At 38.5% G+C, this 15,549-nt stretch overlaps 2 protein-coding genes across 2 annotated transcripts; both read left to right on the top strand.

Moving 5' to 3' along the window:
• The first annotated feature begins 37 nt into the window (after nucleotides 1-37).
• LOC144024086 (insulin-like growth factor-binding protein 6) lies at nucleotides 38-2,472 on the top strand. The gene is made up of 4 exons (XM_077530165.1): nucleotides 38-444; nucleotides 715-743; nucleotides 827-946; nucleotides 1,675-2,472. The coding sequence occupies exons 1-4, from the start codon at nucleotides 129-131 to the stop codon at nucleotides 1,771-1,773; spliced, it is 564 nt and encodes a 187-aa protein (XP_077386291.1). The 5' UTR covers nucleotides 38-128; the 3' UTR covers nucleotides 1,774-2,472.
• A 432-nt stretch (nucleotides 2,473-2,904) lies between these two features.
• LOC144024420 (phosphatidylinositol 5-phosphate 4-kinase type-2 gamma-like) lies at nucleotides 2,905-12,524 on the top strand. Its single transcript, XM_077530675.1, has 10 exons — nucleotides 2,905-3,110; nucleotides 4,020-4,117; nucleotides 5,005-5,101; nucleotides 5,438-5,587; nucleotides 7,143-7,289; nucleotides 7,583-7,621; nucleotides 8,856-8,969; nucleotides 10,763-11,018; nucleotides 11,146-11,249; nucleotides 11,332-12,524. Exons 1-10 carry the CDS (start codon nucleotides 2,976-2,978, stop codon nucleotides 11,410-11,412), a joined length of 1,221 nt encoding a protein of 406 aa, XP_077386801.1. The 5' UTR covers nucleotides 2,905-2,975; the 3' UTR covers nucleotides 11,413-12,524.
• The last annotated feature ends 3,025 nt before the right edge of the window (nucleotides 12,525-15,549 follow it).

Genomic DNA, 15,549 nt, shown 5'->3' with positions numbered 1-15,549 from the left:
TTTCTTGGCTTGAGCAAATTGCCGTCCACCTCTCGAAGCTCAGTGGAAATAAAACAAGGAAGCTTCTGAGGTCCTCGGAGAAAACGAGCATCAACAAATCAAGGCCCTGGACAACTTTCAAGTGGGAGATGCTTCTGTGTGTGAATATGCTGGGGCTGCTTTTCCTGCAGCCACTTCTTTCTAGCACAATGCCGCTCACAGCACCATCCAGAGGATGCCCCGGCTGCAAGGGAAAGCCCCTCCAAACGAACGTGCCGGGAGATTTAAACGTCACCGCTCTGACCATTGGAGAGCCATGTGGGGTCTACACACTGAGCTGTGCCAGTGGCCTGCGTTGTGCACCTGCGCCGAATGACCCGCGGCCCCTCCGCACCCTGCTAGAGGGCAGGGGCGTGTGCAGCAACGTCAGCGTCATCAGCTGGACAGAAAAGAGCCAGACTGCAGGTAACATTTCCGGATTGGCGATGTTGATGGATGTGCATGTATCAGAAACTCGTATTGTTGGAGCAACTAAAGCTTACATGCTAAAGCCTTTCTGCCTCATGGGGATTCTTGTTTAGAGCAATTGTTTTTAATGCTATTGGGGGAAAAAATCATTATAATACAACAAAAAATAGCAGCACTTTCCAAAACAGTGACCTCAGACATAATTGGATAATTGATTTTAAGTATGAACACATACGATAGTCAGTTGTGATGTGTTTCTTCCCTTAGATCCCGCACCTACCGAGAACCCAGCCGAGGTAACCATCATCTTCCCTAATAATTATACACTATGGAGACAGTTAACGATTAGTCATACTTAAAAAATCCTCTCCACTGACAGGCCCCATGTCGAAAGCTGCTAACCACACTTATCAGAGGCCTCGATAGCCATTTATTCAAGTCCCATCATGATATCTACATGCCCAACTGTGATAAACGTGGCTTCTTCAGAAAGAAGCAGGTGAGTAGATGGACGGACGGGCAGACAGACAGATTACTGTTCTTTAATAGAAACATAAGAGAACAGGCAAAACAAAATTGTTCTATTTTAAATATGATTCACATTAAATTATAGACATTTCAGAATACCACTATAACAAAACATTAAGTAAAAGACAATGCTCATTCAGACATCTGCCATATTTTCCTCCCCTAAAAAATGCCAATACTTATCAAATTTTGCTGGCATATGTACCATAAATGTATTTATTTAATGATATACTGCTTTGGAAAACCAAACAAATCAAATCCTCTTTCTTCATTTAAAAACCCCCCAACAAAAACAAAATGTGGTGGGACATATACAGTACATTCTTAGATTTGTCTTGATTTTTCTCATACACATCATACATATTGATATTGGTTTAAAATGTATTTACAATATATCTTAAGTAAAACATACATTTAAAAAAAGACTATTATCATACATAAAAAAAAACAAAAAAAACTTATTGTACTGAGGAATCGAGGCGAGACAACAAAAAAATAGGCGGAATGAACAGAAAGGTGCGTTTCTCAACGGAATATTAAAATACACGCACAATCGCACATGATAGATAGATAGATAGATAGATAGATAGATAGATAGATAGATAGATAGATAGTCTTTTTGTTGTTGTTATTTTGAAACTTACATGTATGTTTGCATACGCACATGAGATCCAGTGTATTGTTTGTTTGTGTGTGCAGTGTTGGTCCTCTCGAGGTAAACAACGCGGCCGGTGCTGGTGCGTGGATGAGAGTGGCATGCCGGTGACGTCACAGAAACACAAAGGCTTGACTTGCTGAAGAGTGTCAATGTTGGATTAAAGAAAGGAGAGAAGTTTGGCGGCTAGCTTGGGCACTCACGATAAAGACCCTCCTCACAGACTTTAGGAATTTCGCGTCTGCGCCTCTCTTCTCATTCAGCAGCGGTTTCAGGTGTAACTTTGATCATTGGTGCCCTCTAGGGAACACATAGCGAACTGTTTTGATCAGATACTTCTGTATTGAATGGAAGTGTACCTAATTAAGTACAGTATCTGGCGAGTTTGCATATTCTTCCAGTTGTTACATGTTTGTCATTTACCAATTATTATCACATGTAATAGTTTGCTCAGTTTTGGTAAACTCCATTCTTTGTCAGCACATATTTTCTATAACATATTTATACAAGATCAGTATTTTTTTAACACCACTGCTATTCTAGCAGTGTACCAACTGTATATAGTATCTATTTGTCACATTATTTATGTTTTTCACCATTATTTATGGTCATATATAGACATTAACCAATGCTAATTAGTAGGTACAAAAAAACAACAACAACATGGAGTTAAGATGTTGACTTATTAGGATATTTTGTTTTTCACTTTTTAAAACAAATGATTGTGTCATTAGGAGTATAAGTTACAGAGCTTTATACTGTACTTCAAGTATAATAATACAGCAGACAGTTTGGGAACATGAGTTTGGGAACATAGCTGAGCCATTAGAGTAGCTTGTACATTCAGTTCAACTTCCAGTGTTTTTTGACATTCCTTATGTGCACAAGCTTTGTACAATGTCATAGCCTATTTCTTATTTACGGATGTATTCCTTTAATTGACTATTATTGACTTGATTAAAGTTGAAAAATCTGACTGCTGTTTTATGGATGTTGTGTGACATTCACATACATAATTGCAACAACCCTTTTTTTCCATTGGGTTTGTCACGAAAAAAAGTTAGTTTCCCCTAGCTATGAGTTAAAAGTTAAATTCCTTTTCTGAGCAAAGGAAATAACTGTAGATAAGTTAACTATATGTGCTGCAACAAAACTGTCTCAGGTGTTGACTGAAAAACGGTTTCAGTAGCAGGTGGGGTGGGTGCTCCGTCACAGCGCGAACGTCCTGCAGCGGAAAGTTGATCCATCCGCAGCATCATCCAGCCCACTTTTTGCAAATTGCAAAGAGAGGTGACCACTGGCTCACACCGACATAGTCGTAGAAGTCGTGCGTCAAAGTGCTCCAATGTCCTCTCCGAGCGCAGTACGCGTCCCCCACAAGAGGAAAACCAAGATGAAGCATTTCGTGCAGCAGAAAGTGGAAGTGTTCCGCGCAGGGGAGCCGGTATCGAGCGTTCTCATGTGGGGAGTCAATCACTCGGTGGGTATGTGATGAGAGCTGCTTGTCTTTGTGCGTGTGGGAGCGTGTGCGTGCCGTGGCCAGCAAAACTTGGAAAGGAGGCCGATAACCGATGGAGCCGATATTCATTTGCAGTAGGCTAAAAGCTTGACAGCTTTATGTTGTATTTGCAACTTGTTACATTTTTTTTTTTTAACTATTTGACAATGTAAATAAAATTAACCAGAACTTCAATATAGGCTATAACTGAAATGTTAATCTTTCACTTATCTTCGGTTTAAGTTCATAAAAAAAAAAAAAGTGCAGGAAGTTCCCATCATTTCAGCTCTGATGTAGTGCCAAATTAATCCAGTTTTAAGTTGATCTCTGACTGGTCATCAAAATTTGTAAAACAGTCAGATGCTAATATGCTTCAAAATGCAAAATATCAGCATCGATTAATCGGCCTAGTCAATAATCATTCTATCATTACAGAAAATAGTTTTCCTCATAATACTGAAAAGATGACAAAAACATTATTTTTTTTTTTAAACCAAGAGGTAGCTAGCTATGTCTCAACTCACTATCAAAAAGATGTTCCCGCAGTTTTGCTAATGTGAACCAAGAAACAAATGCTTAGCTAACGATAACTTAAAAACAATAGACATTATTTGCTTATTTACATTTATTACATACTTAAATTACACTACTTGTGTTTTAAACATTAGTCAAAGAATTTTCAAACGTCCATTTCTTTATATAGGCTATTCCTTAATCACAAAAGCATCTGAAACGGTCTCACCTTCAAATGTATACAGGGAATAAAAGTCAAATGTCTTCAGAAAAACCGAGTCAAGTATAGATACCTGACGAATCTACATTTAATCATACCTACTGTATGCATACCTACTGCATGTCAGCATCAATCATACTGACTGAATGTGTGTGCAGATCAATGATCTGAGTCAGGTGCCTGTGCCTGTCATGCTGCTTCCAGATGACTTCCGAGCCAGCACCAAGGTCAAAGTCAACCACCACCTCTTCAACAAGTACAGTACATGTATTAAGAGCATTTATGGCTGAATTGTTTTGGACTTTATATGACTGTTCCTCTGAGGCTTGGATGTAATGCATAACTGGATGAGGTTTTCATTGTTTGGCTGTCAATTATTTTGCACTTCTCTCCAGTAGGTAGGATATCGAATTGGGACAACGTTGCATGAAACAATGTTGTTTTCCTGATTTTTCATTAGGATGTAATTCACTGCGAAAACATCGTTTCATTAAAATCGTGAGTTTTTGACATACCAAGCTAAAGAAAATAGTTTCTCCATCCTTCAGAGAAGTACAGTGTCAGGTCTGGAAAAATGAGTAGTTTTAAATAATCCCATAATCCAGCCAGGAATCCAGGTTGTGTAACAGTCTTGGGGAAAACAATAAAATGGAGTTTGTCATGTGATGTTACTAGAAGAAAGATTCATACTTTCTCCTCTATGAGTTTGTATTTAAATGACCAAAGTGAACATGCATTTATTAATACCGGTATGTGAACAAAGTTGTTTTGGAGATGCTTCATTATGTAGGTAAGAAAGTAAAATATTAAAAACAGTACAACATTGTTTTGATTATCAATCAAAACTGAACATTATTATTCTTATAAACTCAGTCCATTTACACTTGTAATGTATTGTTAGTTGCCCTGTGATTGGCTGGCAACCAGTTCAGAGCATACCCCGCCTATGCCCAAAGCCGGCTGAGATAGGCTCCAGCACCCCCCACGACCCTTGTGAGGAATAAGCGGTCAAGAAAATGGATGGATGGATGTATTGTTAGTACTAATGTTGATGTGTTCTTATGTAAATAGACAAAACGTGATTTTGGAATCTGGATGTATTCATATCAGAAACTCAATCTTCCCGTGTGGTTTGCTTCTCAGAGAGAATCTCCCAGGTCAGTTTAAATTCAAAGAGTACTGCCCGCAAGTCTTCAGGAACCTGCGTGAGCGCTTTGGCATTGAGGACCAGGATTTCCAGGTACAGTTCAAGAAGAAGAAAAAAAAAAAGTACAGCCCAAGCACACAGGTCTGAAATCACGTAGGATCATCTGCATTTTTTCAGCATTGCTTCTAAATTTGCATATGTTTGTGTGAAATTTGCATTTCTGTGCCCCTCGGAGCACATTTGAGTTTAAGACAGAAAGATGTGACTCACTTTGAGTTTCTATCACTGATGAAACATTGCAGTAAATACTCAATACATGCAATACATTTCCCAATTGTCCTTTTTGTAGTGATTTGCATTCGATTGAAATTTGCATACTAAAGAGTGTACAAAATGCGGTATGTAAAAAGGACACATTTTCATCAACAGGTGTCTCTGGCTCGCAGTCCACCCCTCAAAGACGGAGAGGGGACATGTGAGGGCCTGCTGCTGGCGTCATATGACCGCACTTTGGTGGTCAAAGAAATCTCCAGTGAGGAGGTGGCCGAAATGCACAACATCCTTTCCGAGTATCACCAGGTGACGCACACATTGAGAATTGACGCGAGTGGGATATCGTCCGTCAATGTAATCGTCAATAACCGGGTTAGTACCGACTGATGGACACCCATTCCGTATTTTACTTGTATTATCAACTGTATTTACACTGTGGCATTTCCAGCGTAGAGACGAAAAATAAAACACTGTGGGGAAATCAATTATTCAAGTTAGGCAAGCTTAGTGAGTGATAAGGTATTAAAAAAACACGTATTATATACGTCCGTAACTAACTATGTGAACATTCGGCGCAGAAAAAACATTGCGGATGAGGAAAAGCTGTCGTAAACAGTGTTTTGATCTTCCCAATTCTTTGTGTTCATTTAAATATATGTAGACTTTGCACCCCAAACTGTTCTTGTCGATAGGTTATTGAAGAAAAAAAATTCTACTCCTATTACGATGAATTGTTCATATGCCGTAGACACTCTTGACTGCCTCCTACGGTCTGGGAGAATATAGGCTACAACGGGGCAAGCCATGCCAATTATGAAATCTGAAATCCGCAAATAAAATACGAGAAGAAAGAGTTGACGAAATCCTCCAGAATAGAAATGTAAGAAAATCTAATTTTTAATACTCAATTTGAGTTGGTTGCATCACTTCATAAAATTAGTTTATTTGAAAAAATATATACATATTTCACCACACACCAGTTCATCATGATTAGAACAATATCGAAGTAAAAGACTGACATGCCAGTGAAATTTACTGATTATCCTAAAATAACGATAACTGGTGAAAATCACTGACGGTCCTAAAAGAGAGTCAAACGGTGAAATGTACTGACGGTCCTAAAATGGCTTCAAACGGTGAAATGTACTGACGGTCCTAAAATGGCTTCAAACGGTGAAATTTACTGACGTCCGAAAATGGCGTCAAATGGTGTAAATTACTAACTGTCCTAAAATGGTTTCAAATGGTGAAAGTTAATGACAATCCTAAATTAGCGTCAACAAGTGAAATTTACCGACAGTCCTAAAATGGCATAACCGGTGAAATTTATTGATGGTCCTAAAATGGTGTCAAACGGTGAAATTTATTGACGGTCCGAAAATGGCGTAAAACAGTGAAATTTACTTACGGTCCTAATATGGCATCAAAGGGTAAAATTTAATGACAATCCTAAAATTGCGTCAACAAGTGAAATTTACCGATGGTCCGAAAATGGCATAACCGGTGAAATTTACTGACGGTCCGAAAATGGCGTTAAACGGTGAATTTTACTTACGGTCCTAAAATGACGTCAACCAGTGAAATTTACTGATGGTCCTAAAATGCCGCCAATCGGTGAAGTTTACCAACGCTCCTAAAATGGCGTCAAACGGTGAAATTTACTGATGTTCCTAAAATAGCGGCTGTAATTTAGCAATGATGGAAGCACGGTTAAAATAATGATGACGGATTGACGATTACAGTTGGGTTTGGCTTGAAATAATTACAGATTGAAGATGACGGACGGGCCGGCTGGCTGTTGACGAATGACCGACCCACCTCTGAAGAAAAGTATATAAAATTGTCCTTTCTTCCAATGCAGCATGTTGTCACCTGTCACGGCTCCACACTGCTCCCTCAGTTCCTGGCCATGTACCGAGTCACAGTGGAGAGTGAGGACACCTACTTGCTGGTCATGAGGAACATGTTCAGCCACAGACTGCATGTACACAGGAAGTATGACCTCAAGGTAAAGTGGGTAAGGTTGCCAAAGTGGTTGACTTGTCTGATTGATTCATCTTTTCAATGCCTCCATGTTGTATTAGTTTTTTTATTGGCAGCAACGACCATTGTACAAATGTAACTACATTTCTGAAAGCTGATGGAAGGTGTCAAGATCCGCTAAAATATTTTACAAGGCACATCATTAATTGAAAGTCAGTGATGTGCCAGCAGCTCAGTGAAGTCATGTGTGAGTCAGGTCTCCACTTTAATTGAGCGCCACTCAGATGAGAAACGTTGTGTGGTCTTTCCTTTCCGCAGGGCTCCCTGGTGTCTCGAGAAGCAACTTTTAAAGAGAAGGTGAGCTCACATGAAAGGATGTGTCAGTGCTGTGAGAACTGATTGAAATTCATGCATACGCGATGAACTCATCTTATCCTGTAACATTAATAATGACAGCAGAATGATTGCAGTGAGCTTGCTTTGGCAGACTCCAGACTGCACTATTAGATTTGAGTGACTGACTATGAAGTGAAATGAACACATTTTTTTTTTTTTACATTGAAAGTATGATTTTTTAATAATTTATACTGAGTGGATTTAGAATTCAAAGGGGAAGTCAACCCAAAAATCCTCTTTACAATAATATGTTCTATGTGCCCCCATTAGTCTAAACATGGCATTCTGATTAATATTGCAAACATGAACTAAGCAGCAAAAACCACCAGTTTTTTTTTTTTTTTAACCTTCACATGGGGCGGCCATTTTGACACTTTCTGTCAACTTAAAATGACATCACAATTTCTCAGGAGTAACAACCAATCACAGCTCACCTGTTTTCTGAGGTTTGTCACGTGACATTTGCAAGCAGAGCTGTGATTGGCCTTGAGCAACTGCGATGTCATTTTTAGTCAACAGCAAGTGGCCTGTGAGATGGCTAAAAATTGTTATTTTGTCACTTAATTCATATTCCACAACCACAATATTAATCAGAACACCCTTTTTAGACTACGTAGAACTTTTTTTTTTTTTTGGGGGGGGGGGGGGGGGGGGGTCTCCCCATTGAAAAGCAAGATGTGATTTAATTGTCAAGGTTTCACACAAATACTATATGAGATTTCAAATTTAAAAATTACTTTTTTTTTTTGCGAAGGCAGAGATTGAATGGTCTGGTCAAACAAACAAGCTGCTATAAGTCATATTGATTAGCACATATTGATTATTGTTTAATTGGGGATACCAATATGAAGGTCAAATGAGCTCTCAATATAAAAGAAGGAAGTTTTTATTAGGATGAAAAACCAACATACATTTACAAAAGGGTAAATGCTTTTTAATACTGGTTAAAATGTATGGCCCCACCCCCCTCCCTCCCATACATACGAAGCACATCTTTTAGCATATTTTTAAAATAAATGTTTCCAAAATCTTGTTCTTGCACTGAATTTTTTTTGGTTGTGTTTTAAATTCTTTATTTCTAAATGTCTTCAACTGTTTTCTTTATAAATGCTTTTAAATACGTTGTTGCACGTGAAGTACACAGTTACCTTGTGTATGAATGCTTTATATAAATACAGCTGCCTTGCCTTACCAGGTCAAGGAGCTTCCCACCTATAAGGACGTCGACTTTATGAACAACATGCAAAAGATTTACGTGTGTGACGAGGAGAAGGAGAGTTTCATGGACAAGCTAAAGAGAGATATTGAGGTAAAATCTTGTTTTACAGTAACCCTTATTAAACAGCTTGAAGCAAAGCACAATCTCTTTCAGGAAGAATTGTTCACTACTTTATTTATATGCTGTTTGTTATGAAGTTTGCTGCGTCGACCTAGGGCTCGTAACATAATTTTTTTGCTCGCAATTCAAGACCAAATAAACTGACTTGGCGACTGCTCTAAACTAGTAAAACTCACAAGTTAGGCTCTTGTAATTTGAGGTATTGACTTGAAGTGGTCCTCGATACAGTTTAAAAAAATAAACAAATAACTGTATCGGAGTAGTTTTAAGTTGTATTTATAATGTTCACCAGTAGATGGCAGACAACACTTGAGAACACCTCCAATACTGTAGGGGAGACCGGGGCTAGTTGTATCACAGGTAAGTTGTCACATTACAATTTTCTTCTCCACCAGAGGACACAACGAAAAAGTGGAATACTAGTTTTCTTCGTATAAATGGTCAAGGGTTGTGTACTGTCTGAGAAGAGAATAGCACATTGTGAGCCGACATGAGTGCTATCTGTTTTGTACAACCCAAAGTAAAAATGTTCAACTTCATATTTTTTTAAACAGGCGTCGTACATAGACAAATTCTCGCAGCAAATCATGTGGACTCGTTAGAGGAGAGATTCAGGAATCGTGTCATGCCTCAGTCACTGCTCTGTTTTAAGCTAACTTTAAATTAGAGCAAGTATAAGCCAATATGATAGTTTGGGGCAACTTGTCTCAGTCATTTTGGGGTTTGTTGTCACATATGCAAAGAATGGGCCAATGAAAAATGCACCTCTGGCAACTCTTTTTACTTATGCCAAAATTGTTATTCTGATGATGAATCTAAATAGTGACGAATTTAGTTTGCTAGGTTTTGTTTCATTGTTTAAAAATGGATTTCCAGTTGTCGGGACTGGTTTAAGTCTCATAATGAACCACCCATCCATCCATTGCGTTATCTTTTGAAATTCAATTTAATCTAAAATTTCCAGTATAAGGGAAACAAATCAGGTATTTGAGGCTGAGAGCTATTTGACCTATATGCCAGCAGTTCCTATGGACTTTAATGTATTTCATAATATTTTATGTTAGTTTGCTCAATGACTATGGGAAATGTTTAAGATCAATGATAAAGAATTTCTCTGGTTAGAAAAGCAAACAAACAAAAAATAAGAGAACAAGGAAAACTTTGTCCTTGTTTTATTAGTTGCAAAAAGCAGCGTGACATTTAACCCCATATAGTGTGACAACTTACCCATTGGTGGGGCAACAAGTCACATGTGCACTTATTTGATGGCTTATAACTCTGCACTGACACAAAGGACGAAAATAACGCAAAAATGTACCCAAGACTTTGATCTTTCCTCTGGTATTCGTTTTGTTTATATAGGATGTATTGATTCCAAGCAATATATAAAAGTATAAAAAGTGATACAACTAGCCCCGGTCTCCTCTACTTCTCCACCACAGAGAGTGTGTCTTCAAGAAGTCAGGACCAAAATAGGTCAAGAAAATGGTGCCTTTCTGGTAAAATAGGAAGCAAATATATGTTCACCCAATTTAAACACAACCTTCTCTTTCTAATTTGCTACGAGACGCTATCAGCCATGTAACATTTCAACCTAAATAACTACTACAACACCAAACTCAAAAGTACAAAAAGAATTCATTTGAAATGCAGGAGGAGCTGCTAAATTTGTGTCTTAATAGTGTTACAAATCAAACCATGACCTTTGGCATTTGAGGCTCGGCCCAAATAACAACAGTGTAATTTGTGCTCTCTTTCTGTAGTTCCTGGTGCGTATGAGGATCATGGACTACAGCCTCCTGCTGGGTATCCATGACGTGGAGAGGGCAGAGAGGGAGGAGGAAGAGATGGAGATGGAATCATCTGATGGCGAAGAAGAGCAAGATGAAAGCAGTCAATCAGCGCTTCCGGGCTCCACCTCACCAGAAGGCATCGCCGGCTACATGAACTCCTTCAAGCCCATGGGCCCCGGGGAGTTCGACCCTTACGTGGACGTGTACGCTATTGAGAGCGCTGTAGGTGAGTTCTGAGGGCTCGCTTTAAAAACATGTTAACAACACCGGGCCTGGGCGCACGAGATCATACATAGAGATCAAAAGCAATCACCAAAGGCTGAAGCGTTGAGCCCTCCCTCACTCCCGTGTAGGCGCACCGCGGCGGGAAGTGTATTTCATGGGTCTGATTGATGTGCTGACGCAGTACGACACCAAGAAGAAAGCGGCTCACGCAGCCAAGGCCGTCAAACACGGGGTGAGCATCAGTGTCATGTAAAGCAGCCGATGATACTTATTCATACTGACAACTCTTTGTGTGTGTGCATGTGTGTGTGCAGGCGGGAGCAGAAATCTCCACAGTTCATCCAGAACAGTATGCTAAGCGTTTCAGAGAGTTCATCACAAACATATTTGCTTAGCAGAACAAAGATCCATCATTTCACACGTACAAGGTGGAAGGTGTGGATCCTGAAAAAGCTTTCAAGTAGAGGCTAACCCCAAAATTTTCTTGACAATATGTTGTGTGTGCCCCAACTTGTCTGAACATGACATATTGTGTTTGTGAAATATGAGTTAAGCAGCAAAATCCACCTCTTTTTATGCATCTCAGGGGGCGGCCATTTTGCTACTTGCTGTCAACTGAAAATGACATCACAGTTGCTCAGGGCGACCAATCACAGCTCAGCTTGCGAACATCACATGACCAAAGTAAAAAAATGGGTGAGCCGTGATTGGTCCTTACATCATCACAGTCGTTGAGACAACTGTGATGTCATTTTCCATTGACAGCACCTTGCAAAAAGGCCACCCCCTGAGATGGATAAAAACCGGTGGATTTTGCTGCTTAAATTTGATTTTCCCAAGAGAATTAAAAAAAAAAAAAAAAAAAAAAAAAGACAATCTTTTAATCTGCTGTCAAAAGCACAAGTAATAAACACAATTTATTTGTTTTCTTCACTATAAAATTATGTTTAAAAAATTTCAAAATGGTCTGCGATTGGCTGGCGACCAGTTTAGGGTGTACCCCACCTACTGCCCGAAGCCAGCTGGGATAGGCTCCAGCACCCCCGCAACCCTTGTGAGGAATAAGCAGTAAAGAAATGGTGGACCCAATTGCAGGGAAGGAAGTAGACAAAGCAGGATGCCACTCTAAAAATAAAAAAAAAAGACAAGGTGCCTGAAAGAAACAGAATATATGTCCAAACTAATCCTAAATATTGAAGAAACAAAAACAGTCATCACTACAGGCCATATGAGCGCAACAGAAACAACAACGAACAAATACAGACTGGCAGAAAACGGGCAACTAAACATGAGGTAACTGACGAGGTACACCTGGACAAAACACGAGTGGCTGAGGGAGGTAATTGGTAGACACAAGGGACTATGGAGGACCAAAACTGCCAAAATTCGAAATAAATAAATGACTAAATAAATAAATAAATGAAATAAATAAATAAATAAATAAATAAATAAATGACTAAATAAATAGATAAATAAATGACTAAATAAATAAATAAATAAAAGTGAAAATAAAAACGGATTTATTTCCATTTATATTTGTTTTTTTAGATATAATTTTCAAATGATATATTTTTTATATTCATTTTTATTTTAACTTTTAGTCATTTATTTATTTATTTATTTAGTCTTTTTTTTTTTTTTCGAATTTTGGAAGTTTGGGTCCTCCATCAGGGACTGGGGCTGACGAGTGCATTTGAAAACAAAATCCTAACGAGTAAGCCACAAAATTGACACAGTGAAGAACACTCATCATGAAAACCAAATCAACAAATACGCGGTTCATGACATCAGACTTCTACCACTAGATGGCGTCAGTCAGCAAACGTCACAACATCCGGCCGGCATCGATTCACATTGGTTTCCTTGCCATGGAAGGATAATGTCATTTGATGGCTCTAATGTGCCATTAACCTGGTTTGCAAGCCACTAATCGATCCCACAGAAGAGCAAGGGAGGACAATTTATTAGGTACAGTTGTGTTTTGTGCTGCATCTTTTATCAGGTTATGTTCCTGTTTCTCTACAGTAGATACTGATGAATCAACATCAAGATTTGCTAAAAATGATTCTGAAATCAATGTAAGCAGTGTCTGTTATGTTGATATTTATGCCATTTTAAATGACATGTTGATTTTGTGCAATCAAAACAGATTTCGCCCTTGTTGAGGATGCTACTATTGCAGTGTCCTGGGGATCATATTTTAAAATATTTATCATTAAAGAATCTGATTTTAAAAGATGTGCCTTTTAAACTGGAGACTTTAATGTGTATGTGTCGCGTGATATCATAGAGTATGTTTTAGACATTAAAAACATAAACTTGTTTACCAATTTCTTGGCTCAGCATTCAGTGTTGGTGGTGCAACAGTGCAAGCAGTGCAGTCTGGTGTTGTCTGTACTATCAGCATTCGCTTGCATCATTTGTATACGAAAGCACATTGCAGATCAAAATTTCTTAATGTAGCAACATCTACCATACATTACCGTTAACATGGGCTCCAGGTGGAGCAATGGAGCCATCACTTGCCTTTGGTGCCTGTTGACGTGGGTTCGCTTCCCCACCTGGGAGACCATGTAAGTTTGTGTGAGTGAGTTAAAAAATGCTGTAAACATTGCTGCTCTTTGTTCCTCCACCCTCTTGAAGAAAGAATTGATTTATTTCACCTGTTTGTGTCCAGTAAGGCAAATAAGAGAAGATTCTCTGTCTTTTTTTTTTCTTTTTTTTTAATGTTTTTTTAATTTATTTAAATAACTGGTCATTCATAAGCAGGTCATATCAGCCCCCCAAACAATCAGCAATCTGTGAAAAAACAGTTCAAGCATGGCAACAACCTAAGGGCTATGACATCATTCCAAATCATCAAAAGAATGGGTTCACATGAAGAATGTTTTGAAATGGCCCAGCCAGAGCCCAGATCTAAAATCCATGCCCGGTGCATTTGATCTTTTTTTTTTTTTTTTTTCCCAGTCTGTTTCTGACGTACGTAAGCTGTTTACTCTTTGCTCTGATGCTTCAGAGACGGTGTAAGTTGGCACAGATCATTTGTGCTGGCATATTTTGAAAGCAACTTCAAGAGGAGCATCAAATATTCAGCATGTTGGTTTATTTAAACCTTCCTACAAGTGTTCCCTTGTTTCTCCCGAAATAAAGGGTTGAGAAGTGAAACGTCAACATGAAGTCAGAGCAATTTTATTCTGTCTGTATATATAAATTTAGAGTATATAGGTCTCCCTTAAAAGCGTTGCCTCTGCTATTCTATTCAATCTCAGTGAGATCAGATGTACCGAAGGTATAGTACTAGTGATATCCCCCATTTTTTCTTTTGAATAACTTGAAGTTTTTTCCAGACAAGAGAGTGAGTAATCGGGACTTTCTGTTGAACTCATGCTGGGCTACTACAATATATAAGCGGCAGACAAATTAAATAATAAATTATTGTAATTTGTACATACACAACACTTGAATTCAACCATCACCTATTGTACAAGTATACAGTATTACCCAAATTTAGGGCATGCCATTGACACTGTCAACAAAGTCACAATATTAATTTAGCCTATTACCAATTAAAGATAGAAATTGGCCAAATTGAATAGCTACACGACCAGGAACAATATCACTCTACAGTATATTACAGCTGCCTAAAAGAGGCACAACACAGTCACAAGTGTTGCTTGTTATAAATAACCGCAACAAAGCAGAGCCTCCTCCGATTACGAGATTACTGTTGGTTTCGTAAAGTTATCGTCAGTCTGCCATGTAGTGGAACCGGAAGTGGCTTGAAATGGGTTTCGAAATACGAGCATTAACATTGAAATGCAGTGTTATCTACGTTAATCTCTCTGATTTAACAGCATTTGGTAAAGCTCTCGTTATGTGTAAAATACTGCCGGAAGTGGCTTTAAATGGGTTTCAAAATACGAGCATTAACAGGAAATGCAGTGTTATCTACATTAATCTCTCTGATTTAACAGCATTTGGTAAAGCTCTCGTTATGTGTAAAATACTGCCGGAAGTGTCTTGAAATGGGTTTCAAAATACGAGCATTAACAGGAAATGCAGTGTTATCTACGTTAATCTCTCTGATTTAACAGCATTTGGTAAAGCTCTCGTTATGTGTAAAATACTGTAAAATATCTTTTAGCTATTTCTATTGCTCTCCTTTTGTCCTTTTAAACTATTTATGTCGTAGATAGTATCTTATTTTGAAATGACTTGGTCAGAACCATCAAAAAGCCCAAAACGGGTCACAATACTGCCTACTGAATACACTGATTGTGATCTTGTAAACACATTCAACTGTAAACGTGATTTTTGATCAAATACATATTCATATCATTGGAGGGAATGATAAACAATGCTAGATTGAGACACTAATAAGTTTATAATTGTATATCTTCATTAAAATGTTATCTAAAATGGGACAGTCTGAGTCCTGAAACTCCAGGGCTGAAAATGAGTCCCTCTCCGGGCCTGGTCATTTTCTATCATAAATCATCTGGTTCAGCTCTCTGGGTCTCCAGCAGACAGTG

This window comes from Festucalex cinctus, chromosome 8 (assembly GCF_051991245.1).
Source record: "Festucalex cinctus isolate MCC-2025b chromosome 8, RoL_Fcin_1.0, whole genome shotgun sequence".
Taxonomy (NCBI): Eukaryota; Metazoa; Chordata; class Actinopteri; order Syngnathiformes; family Syngnathidae; genus Festucalex; species Festucalex cinctus.
This window is presented reverse-complemented; position numbering and strand designations above follow the sequence as displayed.